Here is a 22,637-nt window from a genome sequence, read left to right as displayed (position 1 = left end):
GTGTCTGCATGAGAGAGATAGTGTCTGCATGAGAGAGAGAGTCTGCATGAGAGAGAGAGTCTGCATGAGAGAGAGAGTCTGCATGAGAGAGAGAGTCTGCATGAGAGAGAGTCTGCATATGAGAGAGAGAGAGAGAGAGAGAGAGAGAGAGAGAGAGAGAGAGAGGGTCTGCATGAGAGAGAGTGTCTGCATGAGAGAGGCATACACACCATTTTAAATATAATTGGAACCTAAAGATCAGCAGTGTGTGTGTGTGTGTGTGTGTGTGTGTGTGTGTGTGTGTGTGTGTGTGTGTGTGTGTGTGTGTGTGTGTGTGTGTGTGTGTGTGTGTGTGTGTGTGTAAGTCAGGGAACACAATGATGAAAGTAATCTAGATACAGTAGGGTGCTGCTACAGTACTTAAAAAGCAATACTGTATATCAAAAAATCAAGGGAGCAGGCACACCATACTAGCAGCAAACCTAATGATTTAAACACACACACACACACACGTCCAGGGAAGAAGACAGCTTGGGAGTAGATAACATTTTTTATTTAATACATATCCAGAGATATCCGTTTCAGAGCCAACTCAGGGCTCCTTCCTATGCGCACGCACCGATGCGCACGCACACAGAGAGATACAGAGATACACACACATTTTAGATGAATGCGCATTATTCTACTTTGGGTCTAATACTGTAGTAGCATTGTCATAATAGTATTTTGTTTTTCTAAAAATGGTTAGCTCTATTTTTTATCATTGGTAAACTTGCTAGTGCACATACAGTACCTTAAAGGAACATTGTGCCGATAGAATAATTCAGCAAGCTTCAAATAATCAACAGCATAATCTTGAATAGGATCGACGAAAAAAACCTACGTAAAATGTAAGAGGCAATTAATATCCAAGAACAATTTCCTTTTCAGACAAACAGCCCGCGTAATGTTTTTTTTTTTTTTTTCAAATTGTTTTTATTGGGTAATTACATGAATACAGACATACATGTGGTTATTTTACAACCCAATGCAATACAACATTTTCTAACTTTTCTGGGAGGTGGGCATATTGAAATGCCCAGAAAATGGGGTCTCCCAAGGAGGGGGAGGCTATAGCTAGTAAGGAAGAGGAGAGGAGAGGGAAAGAGGGGGGGGAGGGAGAGGGGTGTGAGGTTGGTGGACTTTTGCCCCCGGCGATCGGCCCTCAGCTTGTTGTTTTTGACTTTACCCGTGACAGTAGTCTGTCATTAGTTTGGGATGTTAGCGTGTTGGAGGATAGTATTGTCCTGTAGCGTTAACCAAGGTTCCCATATCTCATAAAATGGGTTAGATCTCTGTTTTAGAAAGGCAGTGAGCTTCTCCATCTGCATCACCTCGTTAATTCTTTTTTTAATCATTCCCTTAGAGGGGGGGCAAACCTTCTTCCACGAGGCCGCAACTTCACATCTAGCCGCTGTAAGAATAAAGGAGACTAATTTCCTTACTGGTCGGCCGATTTCCTCGATCGGTCTTCCCAGCAGGTAGGTCAGTGGTTCAATAGGGAGCTCGCGGGTTGTAACCTCTTTTATTAAATTTTGGACCATAGTCCAGTATTTCTTAATTTCTGGACACAGCCACCAAATGTGTGCCATGTCCCCCCTTTGACCACAGCCTCTCCAACAAAGATCTGATGCCAGTGGGTAGATTTTGTGTATTCTCACCGGAGTGAGGTACCAGTTGAAGAGTATCTTATAGATGTTCTCTTTTATGGTTGTGCTTATGGATGTTGCGGAGGCTGCCTCCCATATTTCTTTCCAGTCTTCCTTCTCAATGGGCGTGTTTAAGTCAGCTGCCCACTTCAGCATATAGTCATGCTCCGTTGGGGTTTCCTTGGGCCCTAGCATCGAGTAAATTTTTGATATGAGTCCCCTCTGGTCTGAGTCTGGTTTACATAGGCTCTCAAATTGGGTATGCGATGGGAACTCTGGGTTCGGGGACAGTTTTTGGACAAAGTGTCTGATTTGGAGGTATTTAAATACATCCAGCTCCTGGGTCTTATGTCTGGCGCGCAGATCCTGAAAACTCAGGAGGCTCCCTAGGGATAGGACATCAGACACTATTTTGATCCCTTTCTTCTTTAATTGGTCGTAATGTCTCGATCTACAGCCCGGTGGGAAGGTGGGGTTGTCAGTGAATGGCGTTAGTTGTGTGCCAGGAGTCGAGAGTTTGTACTTGAGCTTAGTCTTCAACCAGATCCCCCAGGTATGTCTAGTTGTTCTTAGTTTGAATTTTTGTGGAGGCATGTCCTCTCTGTTCATACTCCAGAGGCAGGCCGGCAGAGAAGGCACCTCAGAATAGTGTGTTTCTATTTTAAGCCAGCACCGAAACTTTGGATCCGAATTCCACAATGCTGCTTGTTTTAGTTGAGCGGCCTGGTAATATTTGTTGATGTCAGGAACTCCCATGCCCCCTCTCCCTCGTGGTGACAATAGCACTGACCTGGCTACTCTGGGTCTTTTTCCTTGCCAGATAAAATGGAATAGCCTGTTTTGGATATTTTTAATTTCTGAGCCGGGGACATGGATCGGTAGAGTCTGAAAATAGTATAATAGTCTAGGAAGAATATTCATTTTAACGGATATCATTCTACCGATCCATGATATCTGGTAGTCTTCCCATTTTCTCAAATCCTTTTTGATTTTGTCAAAGAGAGCTGGGTAGTTGTGCCGATATAGTGATTGGTAATCCTTCGATACATTCACTCCCAGGTATTTGATGTATGAAGGGCTCCACTTATATGCAAAATTTATTTTAAGTAATTTCACTTCTGGCTCTGTGAGGCTGAGATTAAGGGACTCCGATTTTTCACTATTAATCTTGTATCCTGAGATACTGCCAAAGTCTTCTAGCTCCCTTTGGAGGTTGGGGAGGGAAGTTTGTGGTTGGGTTAACGTCAGAATAATATCATCGGCAAATAAGGAGATTTTGTAGTCTGTGTTTCCAATTGCTACGCCTTTGATATTAATATTATTTCGTATTTTAGCCGCCAGTGGTTCTATGGTGAGAGCAAAAAGGAGGGGGGACAAGGGGCATCCCTGTCTGGTACCATTTTTTATTTGAAATCTCTCTGAGTTTCCTCCCGGGAGTCTGACTATTGCCGACGGGTTTTGGTATAGGGCTTTGACTCCCTCCAGAAATGTATTTCTGAAACCAAATTTCTCTAATGTTTTGGTTAGGAATAGCCAATCTATTCTGTCGAATGCCTTCTCTGCGTCTAGGCTCAAGAGCATTGCCCTGGAGTTTGTGAGGTGGACATGTTCAATAATATTGAAAATTTTCCGGGTATTGTCTGATGCCTGACGCCCCAAGACAAAACCCACTTGATCGGTGTCAATTAGTCTGGGTAATATAGGGTTCAATCTGTTGGCCAAGATCTTACTGTATAGTTTAAGATCATTGTTTAGGAGCGATATGGGTCTGTAACTCCCGCATTGCGCCGGGTCCTTCCCTTCTTTATGAATAATGGCAAGGTTTGCCGATGACATAGATGGGGGGATTGGATTCCCTTCCAGAAATGATTTGAATAGGTTTAGTAAATGCCTATTCAGTATTGGGATGAACTTCTTATAGTATGCATTGGAGAAGCCATCAGGGCCTGGTGTTTTTGACACCTTAGAGGACTTTACTGCGGAAATCAATTCTTCTTTAGTTATTTTGGCATTGAGGGAGGAATTTTCCTCTTCTGTCAATGTGGGAAGCTCGCAGTCGCTGAGGTATAGCGAAATTGCCTCTGATCTCATCGTCTCCGAGGTTCCCCTCTGGGTTTTCAAATTATAAAGTTTGGTGTAGTATTTGGTGAATTGTTCCGCTATTTTCTTCTCGCTATATAACATCTCACCGGACCCACTCCTGATCGATGTGATCTGGGATCTCTTTTGTATACCTCTTAATTTAGAGGCCAAGAGTCTGTCCGCTTTATTGCCCTTATCATAGAATCTTTGTTTAGTCCATTTAAGAGCCTTTTCAACTTTTTCTAGTTGGATGCTTTTTAGCTCGTTTCTGGTGGCGGACAGTACCTTGTAGAGTCTTTTGGATGGGTTTTTTTTGTGTTCTATTTCTAATTTGGTTATTTTCTCCGTCAGGTCTTTTACTATCTTAGCATTAATTTTTTTCCTATGGGCGGCGATTGAGATAAAATTTCCCCTGATCGTCGCTTTATGGGCTTCCCATAGGATTGCAGGCGATGAGACTGATCCACAGTTATTTGTGAAGTATTCCTTGAGGGCTTTTTTAATTTTTGACTCCACTTCGGGGCAGTTTAGTAATGAGTCATTTAGTCTCCAATTATAAGAGGAGTACTTCACAAATGGGACCGATAAGGTTAAGGTAATGGGCGCGTGGTCAGACCATGTTGTTGGGCCTATATCTGAGTCTGTGGATGCCTCTAGAACATTTTTGGTTCCTAGGAAGTAATCAATGCGTGAGTAGGACCGGTGAGGTGTCGAGAAGAATGTATAGTCTCTCTGTCCCTGGTGTTGGGTTCTCCATATGTCTACCAGTGAGAAGTCCTTGAGGATTTCTCTAAATTTCTTCCCTTTGTTCAGAGTTTGGGGTGTGTGCGAGCGACCCGGGTCCAAGGATTTATCCTCGGTCGGATTGAGTGTCATGTTTAGATCGCCTCCCACTATCATAGAGGGTAAGTATTCTGGGTCTATTTCTTCCAGGATTTTGTTCAGGAACACTATCTGGTTTTCGTTCGGGGCGTATACGTTGATAAGGGCTATAGCTGTACCTGAGAGTGTCCCGCGTAATGTTTGTTTAATGATAAACAAACAACATATATTCCAGTGCCTGGAGAACTGGCTACATCATAATTAAATAAAATGGAAATGAGAAGAAAACAGTCAAATTTTGGGCACCGAACTCCGTGTGTTTGTCATCCAAGACAATGTTTTCCAGAACAAACTTTTCCCTACTTGAACATGGCAGTTGGTGAAGCACAGGGAAAATAAGTTATGCATCTCACACGGATACATTCGGATACTAACTTGGCTATTTGCAAGTTCAAAATTAAATGTATAGCTTATAGCCGCTATATTATTAAAATGAAGCAAATTACATAAACTTTATTTACGAAACAAAAAATGCAACAGTACTAGGCCTCATTTCCTTTAGGAGGGGGCGGGGCGGAAGAACAGTGTGCACTTTTAATAATGATCACATCAATTTCTGATTCTCAAACCCCTTCATTGGTTTTACTAGATTATGTATCAGTATGGTTGAAATATCTTCCAGCACTGAAGCATGCCATGCCAACTTCTCCCCTTATAGGCTGCATCATTTACGTCAGCAATGGAATTTTAACTCCTGTGCCAAGGCATTCTTAAGCGACAAAGCATTATTTACCCCTTCAAGCTACAACAATTCCCTGATCCATTGCCATTTCCTCTTATCCCCATAAAGCTTAGCAGTTTTCTCATTTGAAGCTTATTGCCACAAGGACTTCATTAACGGTGCTGCTGTCCTCCTAGGATTCGAATGAATCGTCAGTATTTTGAAATCATTTTCAAAGCTAGTCTGCAAACATGGTAAACTGAAATCACTGCTTCAGAAGGGTCAACACAAAAATAGTTATTCCAACACCATTTTCAAAATAATAATGGGGAAAAAAATGATAAGTAAATATTTGCTTTAAGGATGATTAAATGTGTTTTAAAGAAGATACTACACTGTGAGTTGGTTTTAAGAGGGATACTCCCATTAAAGGAGCACTAGCATTCTACTGTATGTTAAAGCCTTCATGCACGAAGAGTTAATGAAATGGAAAAGAAAAGATCAGCTTGTCCCAGCACTCAAATGAAAGAAATCTCAATACATTTATTCCAACATTACAAAAAAAATCCATCAATATATAACTGCATAAAAGGCAAAGTCATACCTCTGCCTTATGGGTAACACACCACGAAGATTCTGGCCTAGCGCCTCGGACGTCACGTGGCCCTTCATATGGTCCTGATGGATTATTGTCAATTTTAAATGTTTTAATACATTTTGAGATTTTCAATTGGAGTGCTGGAACAACCTGATATTGTGTATATTTACAAGGTTACTTTTGGGGCGCCCCATGACACCAGTTTTTCATATATTTTTTCAATTTGCGTGTAGTCCATTCCATATCTTCTTGTTTAACTGGTATATCAGTGTTATAGCACTGTGGTGTTAGAAAATCATTACCGTTAATCCCTTCTAGATTATTCACTCTAGAAGGGATTAATAAAGTGCCGCAGCCCAGGAGTGACCTACCAGAAGGTCAATGTAACTTTTCTTTTGTTCATGTGGATCATCCAAAAACAAGACATTCTTGTGGATGTTGCAAAACGTACGGTGCGATTTAAGCAGATGGTGATTTATTTTCTGCAACCCTATTCTACACCATTAATCATTGTCATATTTTCTTTCTAACAGCAGCAACTAATTGTATTTATTTTCTGCTTATCTCATTAGCAATTCAATAGCGTTGTTCTCAACAGATGCTTTGTTTTTATATATTAATGCTAGGGTATAAAAACCGAACAGAAAAAAAGAAAAAAAAAAGGTTACTTCTTGATTGATATTGCACATATATACCGGTATTGTAACTACACATTATGGCTATTAAAGGTTCGTCCTTGTAGCAAAATGTCCTGGAGATTTTTTTTTTTACTTCTCTTTAACTGGGGCAGTAAGTATTTTGGACATTTTTATTTATTTTTTCATTTTCTGTTAATCTGAACCCTTGCAACAGAACAAAAACAAAAAGGAGGCAGACTAGATTATCTAGCTACGTCCGACTAATAAAAGCAACAGGGGTAAATACTACTGCAGGAGATTGATCTGTACACACATGAACATGTGCTGATGCAGGCACAGTGAAGCTTCATCTTTTTGTAGGTCAGATTAGAATTCCTTCCAAAGAGAATGCCGCATTTTTGGTTAAGTGACCAACTACTAATCTATTTATCTGGATGATTCTCACAGTAGCCCTCTGAATGATCATCAATTCACAGAAAGGATGTCATCCTCAAACACATGTTATATAGAATAGCTTAACCTAGTATACAGCATACATAGCATGTTAGGCAAACGCACACTCACCAAATTGAAAAAATTGTGTCTAATCTGACGTATGACTCCAGGGAACGCAGGTCTCAGCAGCTCCTGGACACTTGATGGCCATGTGGAATACATGTGATCAGTCTCAATGTCATTGATCCACTGCAAATTACATTTAGTGCAAGTACTTTAGTAAAAACAAATGAAAATATTGCAAGCACAAAATACATTTCACATATTGAGTAGTGCTACTAGCCTTTCGGGTGCAACAACATTTTTAAATAAAGCATATCATGATACCTTTCTTTGAGAGAGAAAGCGAACGTCTGATATAAAGTATGGTGTGCAAAACACTCTGCATGGCCCAAATTACAGTACTGAAGTGTTCGATATGCTTGCTTTAAACAGGCGCACACAAATTTGAACATACAGGCTTATGAAATCAGCTTGGAAACTTTTATACAACAAAAGAAGAAAATATAAGGATACCATGATAAAAACACTCTTACTAAACAGGATTTTGAAATGTTTTTAGCATTTCATCACGTTCGTTGATATATAATGATACATAAATACTTTCAGAAGGGCACTGGAAATTGCTCACAAGTGCTGGAAATCAATTCCTGTTTTTGCATGTGAGTAAAACCAAGCCCCAGGGGACCTGAAATGAAAATCTCTGAATTCTAGCAATAAGCATGGAGAAGCAGGGAATGGTAGAAGTACATTTAATCCTTTCCTTGCTGGAGGTGCATGCAATGAAAAGGAATCTGACACAGGCCCCTTTAGCTAGTTATCTAGTAATTAAAAAAATAGTTGCTCCAGGAACAATCTGGAGCAGGTTAAAAATATATTCGGATGTTTAAGCAAAATTTGTTTCAGTAAAATCAACATAAAAAATAGATGTAATCAAACAATTGTTTTGCAGCATTGTAAATGATACAGCATTAAATAATGCATTTAAACATGTTTCAATATTGCCAGCTTTTATGCATACTAATAAGATGGCAATTTAACATCTTGGTTTTTTCAATTTAGCTTTTTTAAATGTTTTATTTATTTGTTACTTCATTAAAAGGACACATGTCATTTGTCATTGTGGACTCATAATCAACTGCTTTTCACTAAAACATGCATAAAAGGTACAGAATCAAACAATGATTTATTGTGCTTGCACACAAAGAATAATTACCAGCAAATATTTACCATCTTTATTTAAATACTAAACTAAAGCTAAAAGGATGCACATAGTAAAAGAAGATGCTTCTCATATCAAGTACAGTATTATGTTTTGTGTCTAATTAATACTCTGTTCTTGAAGGAATTATATGCATAAAAATATTTCATTCTTGTAATGCATGTTTTATTACTGAAAAACAGGAGGTGTTATTGCCCCCCCAACTTGGGGGGGGGGAAGGGGGAGGGCGGCGCACGGGGCTTCTGTAAGCGGGGAGCTCGGTGTAGGGACACCAATGGAACCACCATCAAGCCAGCCCAGTGCAAGTCTCTGATCTGTGCCCAGTCCCTTGTCCCTTGATGTAGATGCCCAAATATGGTCCTGAAGTATTCCCCCTTATGACGTAGATATCCATATTTGGCCATCTATATCAAGAGGCTGGAAACTGCTTCCCACTGCCTCACATACCATCGGACCCGGTCTGGAGAGACTACTACTGTCCCTCATTGCACAGCTATTCCACACTGGCTGCTGTCTTGGAATGGAAATGCATCGCTACATGAGGTTGGGACGCTGCAAGGGGAGGCGCCAGGGCGTCAAAACCGTAAGTGCCTATGGCACCAAAATTCTAAAACCGGCCCTACGCTGCGGGGGCCCCATTCAGAAACATGGACCCCCCCAAAGTTCATCCTCCCGGGCCACTTACTGTTTTGAGGGCTGCAATCCACGCAGCAACTAGATCGCACCACCAACGCACACGATTGTGACCCCAAAAACAGTATGTCTGGTTACATCTGTACTGATGCACATGTAACCCATTTTTTATTTCTACATGCAGATGTAGCAAGATTCACATCTCTGTATTCAAGGTCGAAGCAACAAGAGTCTGCGGTGCTGGAAACTGTGTCTGCTGCTATAGCGCTGTGGGGGGGTCCATGCCTCCGAATGGGACCCCCCGCAGCGTTAAACCTCCGAAGCCAAGACCATGGGTGGCAGCAGCAATGGAGACAGCAAGATCTGTATAATGTGACGTTTGAAGCTGATGCTCACTGTATTTTATTTCAGTGCCGTTATTAAACCAGAGATTAACCCTTGGCCAGTCGAAAGTATGGAAAGTGCAAATACAGTAGTAATCCAGATTTCCTCCATTGTAAGGCCTCGGACACGCTTACCGCTGGCGTGCTGAGGCGTGCTGAGGCGCGCTGAGGCTCAGGGAAAGCGGGTGCTTTCCCTGGCCTTGCGGTTGCTTACCGCAAGCGCTCTCAGCAGGCCGTCAGGGGGCGGTCGCGTCACTGGCCGGGGGCGGGCCAGTGACGTCACGGAGCTGGTTCGCCCTCATTGGGCGAACCGCTCACGTGACCGGCCTGTCTCGCCGGCAAGCGGGGGAATGTTAAATTCCCCTAAGACTTGCGCTTCTGCAAGTGCGCGGAAGCGCAGGTGAGCCCCTACTAAAGCCGCTCTAATTGCGGCTGTAGGGGCTCAGTGCTGAGCGGGAGCGCGCGTTAGCGCGCTTCCGCCAGCAAGCAAGGAACATGGCCGAGGCCTAAGGGGCTTATTGAAAAAGGCTGCAAAGCAACCGATTCGACTGATCATCTGCAAACTCAGATTAAAGTCAATGGGAGTCTTTGACCAATCATGGTGTGATCGGCCACCTTATGGCTTTTTTACAAAGCCAAAATGTTTCCTCATGTGCGCTATTTGATTCTCAGATTGGTAAGATTGAGGTAAATTCTCTGTATGTTAATTAACAGGTCTTTGTGGATTTTTGCCATGAGACACTGGACATGGTAAAAGCTTTATCTTTGCATTGTTGCACAGTATGCCAAAAAGGGAGGAGGGGGCATTACCCTTACCACGTTTCTCCAATGTCTAACATCACACACTCTAAATCTCATGTTTCAAATTTATTGTCCCCATAGCGCTCTCTTTTTGTACCATTCACTCCCGCCTGTACGTTCTCTGTTACCAGTCTGCCCGCTACTGTAGGTATAATCCCCCTTCACTGTAGCTCTCTGAACCTTATAGAAAGTCACCTGCTCTGGCCCCTGCTCCCTTAATCTTCCTTGTCTGCCCCCTGTACTCCAAACTGTTCCATTTTTTGCACCCAAGATAGATACATTTCAGCTTTACGCCATTGCAATCCACTGGGAGCAGATGTGTGTCTACATAAAGTTCCCTAACCCCTCTTAGATTTCGGTACATCAAGTGCAGGGCGAATTCCTATTCCTAGTACAGTGGTCAACCTGGAGCAAAAAGCATCACCTGCTGTGTGTATACATACAATGTATGTTGCCCCAATACTTTCTAAAATGATACCCCCCCTCTATTATTTGTAGACGAATAACGAAGGTTGAATAGCCCTTTAATAGACTATTGTGTGTACGTATTTGTAAATATTTACACTAACGAGAAAGTCATTTGGTTCTACTTCTTCAAAGTTACGTACTTTTACAAGGTACGACCAACATTTTGTTACAATACTATTATGCAATGTTTTTAAATTAGGACATTTTAGAACTGTAGTTTGTGTACTCACAATTATTGAGGAATGCCGGATATCTAAGGCATAGCTTTCATCCCCTGGATGCACCTGTAATCTTAAATATTTGCTATGATCCTCATTCTTTATTCCCAGTTCAGAAAGACCATAGAGAGCCTTTCCTTCAGTTTTAAGAGTTTCTAAAATGCTTGGTAGAAAGAGAAAAAAAACAGAAATAATAAATGCACTGCCTATTATAATTTCATTAAACATTTTAATGGTTATAGTGTCCAAAATAGATCACGAAGCATGGAAACGTAAAACAAAGAAATGAGACAGTTTTAGAACAGCTTAAGTTTTAAGAAATACACGAGTAGAGTTTGATACATTTTATTTTATTAAACTGCAAGATAAATGTCAACAGGTTGTGGCATATGTTTGAACATACCAAATGCTTTGTGTATTGAACAAAATCTGTATCATGGAAAAATATTACACCTTCATCAATTACCATCTTTACGATGACCAGTGTGAATTAAGGTGGTGTTATGTGCAAGTGTTAGTTTACTGCCATGTCTGGGATAAGATAGGTTGTCAAATTCCATGACAGCAAACTTGTACTGAATTTAACAGTTAGTAGCATACCAAAGAGCTTTAATAATTGTGAAGGAGAGGCTCAGTGATTCAAGACACTGATAACACAGAGTTAGAAGCGGGGTAACCTGGTTCAAATCCCATTGTCGGCTCATTGTTACTTTGGCGATTCACTTTATCTGCCTGTGCCTCAGACACTAAAAACATAGATTTTAAACTCATCTGGGCAGGAATTGAGTCTGTAAAAATCCTATGTACCCATCACTATGTTGTAACTGTGAAGCGCTTTGAGTCTTAAGAGAAAATACGAAATAAAGTTATTATATAAAATGCATCAAGTAAACATACTGTAAAATTGCATGGAATCCTTGGAAAAAAAATCTAGTGTTATTTTTTTATCTACATTTCTATCTACATTTAAGTCAAGCAAATTTCAACACTACCATAAAAAAATAAATAAAAAATAACTGCTGGGACGTGTGCACACGCACAATATATGCACAAACACGTGTGTGTGTGTGTGTGTGTGTGTGTGTGTGTGTGTGTGTGTGTGTATATATATAAATATATATATAAATAAAGACATACATACATACAATTAAATAAAATACACATTACAATAAAAACAAACACAAGCACCTATGTATAAATATATACAGTGTTTATACTGTATGTATTCACACACACACATGTGTGTATGTATGTATGTACTACATACACACGTGTGTGTGTGTGTGTGTGTGTGTGTGTGTGTGTGTGTGTGTGTGTGTGTAGTACATACATACATACGTGTGTGAATACATACAGTATAAACACTGTATATATTTATACATAGGTGCTTGTGTTTGTTTTTATTGTAATGTGTATTTTATTTAATTGTATGTATGTATGTCTTTATTTATATAGCGCCATTAATGTACATAGCGCTTCACAGTAGTAATACACATGCCAATCATATAAATAACAAATAATACAAATAACAGATCATGAGAATAAGTTCTTCAGACAAAAGTAACATATCGGGAGAGGAGTCCCTGCTACAAAGAGCTCACAGTCTAATTGGTAGGTAGGAAGAATGTACAGAGACAGTAGGAGGGCATTCTGGTAAGTGCGTCTGCAGGGAGCAAAGCTTTATGTATCAGGTGCCCAGTATTGGCCACGGTGCTACTCATATGCTTTTTTAAGCAAGTGTGTCTTAAGGTGGGTCTTAAAGGTGGATAGAGAGGTTGCTAGTCGGGTATTGAGGGGAAGGGCATTCCAGAGGTGTGGGGCAGTCAGTGAGAGAGGTTAAAGGTGGTAGAGGGCTTTAGATACAAAGGGGGTAGAGAGAAGACATCCATGAGCAGAACGCAAAAGTCGGGATGGTGCATAGTGAGAAATTAGGGCTGAGATGTAGGGAGGGGCAGAAGAGTGTAAAGCTTTAAAAGTGAGGAGGAGAATTGAGTGTGTGTGTGTGTGTGTGTGTGTGTTACGGGATTTGATAGGAAGTCAGGAGAGGGATTTCAGCAGGGAAGATGCCGAGACAGATATAGGAAAGAGTAGAGTGATTCTGGCAGCAGCGTTTAGGATAGATTGTAGGGGAGACAGGTGAGAGGCAAGAAGGCCGGACAGCAGGAGGTTACAGTAATCAGACAGGAGAGAATGAGGGACTGAGTCAGAGTTTTAGCAGTCGAGCAACAGAGGAAAGGGTGTATCTTTGTAATATTGCGGAGGGAAAAGCGACAGGATTTAGATATGTTTTGAATGCGAGAGGAGAATGTGAGAGAGGAGTCGAGTGTGACCCCTAGGCAGCAGGCTTGGGCATTGGTTGAATGATAGTACTTCCAACAGTAATGTGGAAGGAGGTTGTAGGGCCGGGTTTGGTAGGAAGTATGAGGAGCTCTATATTTGCCAAGTTAAGTTTAAGTCGGCGGAGGGCCATCCAGGATGATATCGCAGTGAGACATTCAGAAATTTTGGTCTGTACAGCAGGTGTAAGGTCGGGGGTTGAAAAGTAAATTTGTCCATCGTCAGCATAGAGGTGATATTTAAATCCAAGTGATGGGATTAGGTCACCAAGAGAAAGTGTGTACAGAGAAAAAAAAGAGGCGGTCCCAGGACAGAGCCCTGCGGCACCCCCACAGAGAGATCGATAGAGGAGGAGCTGTTAGCAGAAGAGACACTGAAAGTACGATGAGAGAGGTAAGAGGAGATCCAGGATAGAGCTTTGTTACGAAAACCAAGAGTATGGAGAATGTGAAAGAGAAGAGGGTGGTCCACGGTGTCAAATGCTGTAGAGAGGTCATGTAATATGAGCAGAGTGTAATGACCTTTTTCTTTGGCAGCATGGAGGTCATTGGTTATTCTAGTGAGGGCTGTTTCCGTGGAGTGAGCAGTGCGGAAGCCAGATTGTAGAGGGTCTAGGAGAGAATGGGTATTGAGAAAGTGGAGCAAGCGAGAGAATACAAGACGTTCAAGGAGTTTAAAGGCAAAAGGCAGGAGGGAGACAGGTCGATAGTTAGAAAGACAGGTAGGGTCACGTTTGCTGTTTTTTGAGTAATGGTATAACTGTTGCATGTTTGAAGGAGGAGGGAAAGGTACCAGAGTAGGGTGAGGAGTTAAAAATGTGTGTGAGCGTAGGGGTTATAGTAGGAACAAGAGGTTTTAGGAGATGGGAGGTAATGGGGTCAAGAAGGCAAGTGGTAGAGGGAGAGGAGATCAGCAGTGACACATGCTCCTCTGAGACAGCGGAACAAGAGTCAAGGAAGGCAGGAGGAGAGCTAGGAAGCGGTATAGGAAGGAAGGGGGAAACATAGGGGGATGTTCTGATGTATGGATTCCCCCTTTTCCTTAAAATAGTCAGCAAAGTTCTGAGGTGAGATGGAGGAAGAAGAAGAGGCAGCTGAGGGTGGTTTGAATAGAGAGTCAAAGACCGAGAAGAGTTGGCGTGGGTTAAACTTGTGCGTGTTAATTAGTGAAGAAAGTAGGTTGGTTTAGCCTGAGAGAGGGCAGAGTTGAAACAGGATAGCATACATTTGTAGTGAAGGAAGTTTGCTAGAATGTGAGACTTCCTCCAGAGGCGTTCAGAGGAACGAGTGCAGGAATGCAGCATGCGGGAATTTTTTCAGGGTCTGGGGGTTACAAGGATGAGGATGGCAGAGAGAAAGCAGGACATGTAGATCAAGAGAGGAGAGTTGTAGTTCCTGACCAGGTTGTCAGGGTCTGTAGCAGAACTCAGAGAGGAGAGGGAGGAGCGTAAAGTGGAATCAAAAGCTGGAAGGTTAATAGAGCACAGGTTTCTGCAGAAACGAGGGGTAGATGGAGATGGAAAAGGGGAGAAGCGAGAGAGAGAAAATGAGATGAGGGGAAAGGAGGAAATGGAGAAATCAGAGAGAGAACTGTTTTTAGTGAAAACCAGGTCTAGGTAGTGGACATCTTTGTGGGTGCTGGCTGCAGTCCACTGTTGAAGGCCAAAAGAAAAGGTTAGAGAGAGAAAGCGCGAAGCCCAAGGGAGAAATGGGTCATCAATGTGGCAGTTGACGTCCCCAAGGAGAACAGGGGAGTCGGAGGAGAGAAAGAAAGAGAGCCAAGATTCAAAGTGAGAGAGAAAGGCAGAAGGAGGATGAGTGGATGATAGATGACAGCCAGGGAGAGGAGAGAAGATATGGACAGTTTGAGCATCAAAGGAGGGAAAAGCAAGAGAGGGAGTAATAGGAAGGGTTCGGTATCAGTAGATAGAGAGCAGGAGCCCCACGCTTCCCCCAATGCCATCAGGGCATGGAGTGTGGGAGAAAGAAAGGCCACCATAAGAGAGGGCAGCTTCCAGAGCAGAGCCAGACTGAGTGAGTGAGCCAGGTCTCAGTTATAGCAAAGAGAAGCAGAGAGTGAGAGAAAGAAGTCATGCACAGAGATGAACCATTTAGAATGGTGTGCGATTATTCCAAAGGGCACAGGAGAATGTGAGAGAGGGAGGTTGGCAGGGGATGGGTATGAGGTTGGGGGGGTCGACACCAGAAGGAGTAGAAGTAGCATTTGGCAGGCAAGGATGAGAGCATATAGGAATAAGGCAGAGACCAGAATTGGGAGTGATCTCTAGAAATGAGGAGGAGCAGCATGGATAGAAAGAATGTGTGAGGATGATTTGTAGGGGTGTGTTTTAGTGCAGAGTGTATAGCTGTGTAGTGTCAGAGGATGCAGGTAAGAAAGGGGTTCATGTGAACTAAGAAGTGGCGAAGGAAGGAGAGATGGAGATATATGAATAGTTGGAGACATGAGGCTAGAGAGAAGTGCATAATTTGAAAAGAAGTGATGCCATAGCAAATATAAATAGTAAAGGCGGCATCACAGCAATAACAAAGTGCCAAGATGTGCAGTCTGGGATAGATACTATCCTCCTCTCCAGCGGAGATCAAATTTAGGAATCAGGGCCAGTAGGTGCTGTCCACTCCTTTTGAATTCCCTTTTGAACTCCAGCACTGTATGCTACTTTATACTTGGCTACTTCAAACATGGCAACAAACAACAAGGGATGCTGTGCTCTCAGTTAAATAGCTCCAAAATAAGTTGTGGTGATTGTTTTTATAATGTGCCCATTGGTTGCCCGTGAGGCTATTTGTGCCCACGTTGAGGGCATAGATGACCACAGTGGCAATGGATTAAATGCCTGTGGTTATGTGGTCGGGCCCGGTATTACACTGTATCACTGTGTAAACCGCAAACAAGCAAGGGAAGAGTTAACCGCGAGCTAAATTGGTTAAGTGGTCTGCGGTCATGAAAAGATGTCGGATCGCAACATTGTATAATGTGGTGTCATCATTCAATTAAGGCCACTTGGTAAAGTACGTCTGCGGTTATCGACTGAGTCCGGCCATTGCAACATTGCATCCCGGCCTCAAACCGCAGACCGGGGAACAGTTAAACCACAAACCACATCACAGCCCACACATAATTAACTAGCTAACTTTTGATAGGAAGGTCCTAGCTTTCTAATTTTTGATATGCAGAGTGCTAGGGGGTAGACATGTAATCAGGTATAGTTATGAAACTCTAACATTTATTTAAAGGTATAAATGAGAAGTAGCTCTGAGTTTAGTATTTTAAAGTTATAGGAACCGGGACCTTTACATTTCAGCCAGGCAGGACAGCAGATACATTAAGCATTCACTATTGTCATTTATGGTCAGCCCTAACAGGAATGAGTCATGCATAATGTAAATCCGGACTACTGAGACTCCCTGTGGCGCTGACTGCAGAGTGTCTGCAAAAGTCTGGGCCTTCAAAAGATACCGACCTGGGGAAAGTGCTAAATTTCAGGAACTGTATATAAACAGTTTGCCTAGCAGATGTCCAGGCATCCTGGAGAAAGGTAGACATTCTGCTGACGTGCAAGGAGGCTTGGTCAGGTTTGCTAAGCGGGTTAAGTGTGAGGTTAGCGCATGACCCTTGGCATACCGTGAAGCCCTTTGCCCGGCTGCAGGAACTGTTAGCAAGCTTGCCATTGGGTGGGAATTTGCTTCCCACACCAAGATTTGCTGTGTATTACCCAGATAGGCTTGGGAGGGTGTTATAAGCCCGTATGGGCGGGTGTTCAACTGTGTTCTTCTGTGATCCATCGGAAGGTATAGTGTGCGGTACAGAGATGATTCCATCATAACCAAGGATTGTACCCCGCTACGAAAGTTAGTTAGAACTAAGGACTTGTAAACGAATTCTGCAAGGGCAGAATGAAGATACTTCTTTCGGCGGAGAAACAGGGGCTGCAAGCAGCGCCCCTAGCCAAAGACAGTTTTGCGTCTCGTGTTTGCGTATCAATCCCGCTCCTGGGAATTGATACCTAGAGACTGTATTTCGTGGACTTTCGTTCTGGAAACCATTTATTTTGTTTTACCTCATTCCCGTAAGTGTTATTTCGTGTTATTTTGTAAATCAAGCTGTGTGTGTTTCTTGTGTGAATAAATTACAATTTATTTTATCTCACGTTTTGTTCAATCAAAGGATCCAGGTATTTTTGTGTGATAAGCACTGGTCTCCCGTGACAGTAAGTAAAACATTTATTAATGTAATTTGTATTTTATTGCACTGTACTGTATATTTGAAAGGGCAAAAATGCTATTAGCCATATCCAATAGGGCTTTTGCCAATGCACAGTCACCCTCAAAAAGTGCTTAATAAGCCATAATTCAAGTGCATCTTGGCAAATCATGATACTTGAGTCTGGTGCAGTGAAAAAAATAATATAATATAAAATAATAATGTAAAAGCATTGTAGATGGAAAATTTCATTAAAAACAGTGGCTGGGTAGTTGGAAAAGCTGCTGAAACAGCTATAAAGCATTGCAGGTGCCATTGACAAAAATGCAAGCTGCAACCTGATTACAATAAGTATTACCTGAATGAATTATGAACATCCAAATCAATATGAAGCCCATTTATAAATAAACTTGCATCTCCAGGGTGAATTCCAAATGTCTCCGATAGATGCTATTAATAGGGGGGAGAGAGGGGAGGGGGGAGGAAGAAAGTTATAACATTCATATGCATTGGCAGAACACTTTTTTTATGAAACACATCAGGCAGTAGTTCCAGTTATCGTAGAGGTGTTAGGAGTATGCAGGTTTAGCCTGTTGAACAGTGAACGCTGTTAAATTAGACATTTATACAGAATAAGTATAACATCTAAGACATTATAAAACCAATTGAAAAATAATAGAGGATGCTTAACCCACTTAAGTATAAACACAAGAAAAAAAAACTGTGATTAAAAAGTTAAAGGTGTCTTGGGTATGTATGTATGTATGTATGTATATAAATATATATACAGTATATTTATATTATATATATATATATATATATATATATATATATATATATATAAAATCAAAAAATAAATAGATGATACCGTTCTGTGGCTAACGAAATGCTTTTATTTGTGCGAGCTTTCGAGATACACTGATCTCTTCTTCCGGCGATGTTACAATGAATGAAGCAAAAGGTATACTTAAAAACAGTGTCTCTTGGAATGTTATCTGTGCTGTTCCTTCCCCCCGGTGTGGATGTGTTTTATGGCTAGAGGTGTCAAAAGGTTACTGAAAGCAAGTGAAGAAAGAGTGTCTATGTGTATCAGTGTGAATATAGATATAGATATATATCTATACACACACACACACACACACACACACACACACACACACCTGCGCCTTTTGGTATCTATATCAAACTGCAATAGCGTGTTGTGTGTGTATTTATCTAAACCCCTAATCTGTGGGTCACCAATATGAATGGGTATTCAACAAATGATATAGCAACTAAACATGATGGATCATCAAATATGATTGTAAATAAAAATCCTATAAATAAATATAAATGACCAATATATTGCTAGTGACTAAAAAAATGAATATATAATTATAAAAATGAATAAAAAATATATGGATCTTATTTGAAAAAAACCCAGTATTTTGTGAATATAGAGTCCAAAAAACCATAAGTGGATAGTCCTGTTTGTAATGGAATCAAAAAATAGATAATGGCCCACTATTCAGGATGCTGGCAGCTCTCTGCATGGAAACAACGACCTCCCAGTAGATAAAAAAAAAAAAAAAAAAAAAGAGAGCGCCCGATCCTAGTGCAATATGTTAAAATACAATTTAATTTTCCAATAAAAAGTCCAGCAATAAAAACTCACAAACAAAATAGTATAAAGAGCATGTTATGAGTTATACTCATGCACCAGACGCTGGACTCCGCTGTTCTGCTCACACGCCTCTCTCCCACGTGTGATCCTGGCACCTCTGGCCACCCTCCAGCAGGAGCTCAGAAAGCGCACAACCTCTCCCGGTGTCCTCCGGAAGCAGACCGCATGCACGATGAGCGCCGGGTAGAATGGAACGTCACTATTTTACAAGTCTCTCTCTCTCTGTCTCTAATAAAAAGATCACTTGTGAGCACATTCACATGTCTTAGGCAGCTCTGCAACCCTGCCTTTCACCATTATCCCCAGCATACAGTGCTTCCACTGCAGCAAGGGATTCTGGGAAATGACATGCAAATGCGCACACAATTGGAAAGCCAGCAGTACAACCAACTTCACACTGATGATACCCATTAAGGTTGAAACATGTCTGTGAACGGTTTCTCTCGCTTTGCATCTGATTCCCATGCTGCGCTTTAAAGCTGTGTTATCAGCGAGCATTAGCTTATATGGGCTCCATGTAACAATGGTTTTAAGACAAAAGGTTACACATTGTGTGCTCATTTGAACGTCATTTCCCAGAATCCCTTGCTGCAGTGGAAGCACTGTATGCTGGGGATAATGGTGAAAGGCAGGGTTGCAGACCTGCCTAAGACATGTGAATGTGCTCACAAGTGATCTTTTTATTTGCTATATGCAATACGGTGGAGGTTTCTTGTTTCCTTTTTTACCCACCAGAACTGTGTATATATGTGTGTGTATGTATATATGTGTGTGTGTATGTGTATGTGTATATATATATATATATATATATATATATATATATATATATATATATATATATATATATATATACCCTGTGGAGGGTTTTTGTCACTTTTTTTACTCACCATAACTTAACTCAGTATTATGGTTTGGCCTATCCCATAAGCCTCTCTTGCATTCCCAGTAAAATCAACCCCACACTGATGAGACCCATCAAGGTCGAAACAGCTGTCTGTGGGTGGTTTTCTGGGTATGCACCTTAACCCTGGCTGTGCTCAAAGCTGTGACCATGCAGCAAGCTTAAGCCTATAGGGAACCATGTTAAAAATGGTTATTGAGGCAAAAAGTGACAGTGTGTGCTCATTTGCATGTCATTTCCCAGAATCCCTTGCTGCAGTGGAAGTGCTGTATGCTGGGTGATAATGGGGAAAGCCGGGGTTGCAGACCTGCCTAAGACATGCAGATGAGCATACAGTTATATTTGTATATATATATATATATATATATATATATATATATATATATATATATCTATATAGAAATATATCTATATATATATATAGATATATATATAGATATATATATATATAGATATATAGATATCTATCTATATATATATACACAAATGTAAATACAACTGTATGCTCATCTGCATGTCTTAGGCAGGTCTGCAACCCCGCCTTTCACCATTATCACCCAGCACACAGCACTTCCACTGCAGCAAGGGATTCTGGGAAATGACATGCAAATGAGCACTTTTTGCTTCCATAACCATTTTTGACATGTTACAACAAGACAAACTGCCTGCAACAGTATAAGCAAATAATGAGTACTTAAATTAGTAATATAATAACCACTAACGGTGCTAGGGACTAGAAGTAATATAACAATGAAAAGAAAAAGAAAAGCGTCCCAACTCAGCACTCAAGTATACTCAGAACAAATATCAAAGATAATTATGATTTATTTAACAGCACAAATAATCAAACATAAAATACAAAAAATATTAACACAAACCCTGACATCCTCCTGTGATAGAATATGTATCAGACCGGGGAAATACCCTATGAAGATACTGATGGACCCCTAATACCCAAGGCAAGGGAAAAAAGCCTATAAGCACAAAATATATGTAGAACAAGAGGTTAACAATAACCCCTTGAACCTACAAGGCCGGCCTCATCCCTAGTAAATATAAAACCACACAGCAATCATAGATAACACATGCACCAAATTGCCTAATACATGCTGATGTCAAATACATATATTATATACATACACCGTAAATGCAGTTGGTATAATCAAGGCAAACCAGGCACAGTACCAAAAAGAGACAGTTAGTGTGGGATCAACAATGGTTAACAGTTCACATCAGTTACCATAGTCCATGAGACCATCCATGCCACACTGTGATAGTAAAATGTCCAAAGGGTAAAGATCTTCCTATTGATGGGTCCATCCGCAGGGGAGTCAGCAAAAAACAAACGCCCCGGGGCGTTTACCCTTTTGCCATTTTACTATCACAGTGTGGCATGGATGGTCTCATGGACTATGGTAACTGATGTGACCACCTTGAGAAAGGTCCCACTGGGGGACCGAAACGTCGGGTTTTGTGTCTTCTATCAAATATAGGAAATGTATGATTTACTTACCTGCGTGCTGTCCCTTGATGTCGTGTTGCAACCGGTATCGTATGGTGTATATATATATATATTTTTTTTTCTCTTTAACTGTGCATGCAATGTCTTGAATATAATGCATACCCTGTTCATTTATGTAATTGTATTTGTAACCATGTATTATTGTCTTAACTCTATGCCCAGGACATACTTGAAAACGAGATGTAACTCTGAATGTATTACTTCCTGGTAAAACATTTTATAAATATATAAATATATATATATATTAACACACATTCTTCACAGCTAGCTCAAACTCCCACACCCGCCACATCATGAATATATATATATATTTATGTCAAAAAGAGTGCTACTGGGCGTGGCAAATGTATACAACAAAAGACAGGGGTGCCCAATGCTACATACATACATACATAAAGAAAAAAAACCAATGTGAAGTGAAAAAAGTATATTGCATGAATGAATAATTCAAATCGTATTTATACACAAATAAAAATTTACAAATCTAAATAAATTACAATAAATTACTGTTCTAACCCTATGCTTTCCTTTTATGACTGGGATGCTGCTTGGAAAACAGACCGTCCGATAAGTTCACATGTAAAAATTAAAGTAATTCCCCCAAATCACTGACGAGTTTGGGGTGGAATTACTTTAAGCTTAACCCACTGAAAGCTGCAGTTCAGTCAATATCCTGCATGTTTTTTTTTTTTAATAAATCAGTTCTGTAGTAAGAAAAAATACTTGTAGCATTTTCTGTTTTTAAAAAAACAACTTTGAAAGACCAATTTTCTTGTATTCTATTTTAACAGCCATTTGCTAAGGCACTGCCCCTTCATGTCCTGTCACAAGCTCTGGCACACCCCTTTGTCAGCCCTGCCCTCCCTCTAGCACTTGTCACTGCAGGAATGCTCATGAATATTCATGAGCTTCCACTGCCAGTCAAGCAGATTATAAACAAATGCCAGCTTTTAATATGTCACCAAATTTCGACCTATCAATACATGGAAAACGAATTGAGCTGCAGCTATACTGTTCTTTAGGTAATTAGAGATTGCACACATAAAACTATTGAAGTAAAAAAATAAATGTAAAAAAAAAAAAAAAAAAAAAAAAAGACTGAACTGCAGCTTGAAGGACTGCTGATATTTGTGACTGGATACACTACATGAAATATCCGTTGCAATGTACACCATCTTGCTATTCGTGGTCTCTTACATGGGACTCAAAATCCAAAACAAAAAGGTTAATCTCGCATCAAATCTT

The 22,637-nt window shown here is 40.8% G+C and overlaps 1 protein-coding gene across 1 annotated transcript in view; it reads right to left on the bottom strand.

The window, feature by feature from the left end:
- The window catches only part of UGGT2 (UDP-glucose glycoprotein glucosyltransferase 2), a 248,351-nt gene that overhangs the window by 167,767 nt on the left and 57,947 nt on the right, over positions 1–22,637 (bottom strand). Inside the window, exons 11-14 of the mRNA XM_075590844.1 lie at positions 17,665–17,756; positions 10,761–10,911; positions 7,093–7,212; positions 773–858 (exon numbers count right to left, since the gene is read on the bottom strand). Coding sequence (XP_075446959.1) covers positions 773–858; positions 7,093–7,212; positions 10,761–10,911; positions 17,665–17,756 — 449 coding nt within the window. The remainder of the gene's footprint in view (positions 1–772; positions 859–7,092; positions 7,213–10,760; positions 10,912–17,664; positions 17,757–22,637) is intronic.

Source organism: Ascaphus truei, chromosome 3 (assembly GCF_040206685.1).
Source record: "Ascaphus truei isolate aAscTru1 chromosome 3, aAscTru1.hap1, whole genome shotgun sequence".
NCBI lineage: Eukaryota > Metazoa > Chordata > Amphibia > Anura > Ascaphidae > Ascaphus > Ascaphus truei.
This window is presented reverse-complemented; position numbering and strand designations above follow the sequence as displayed.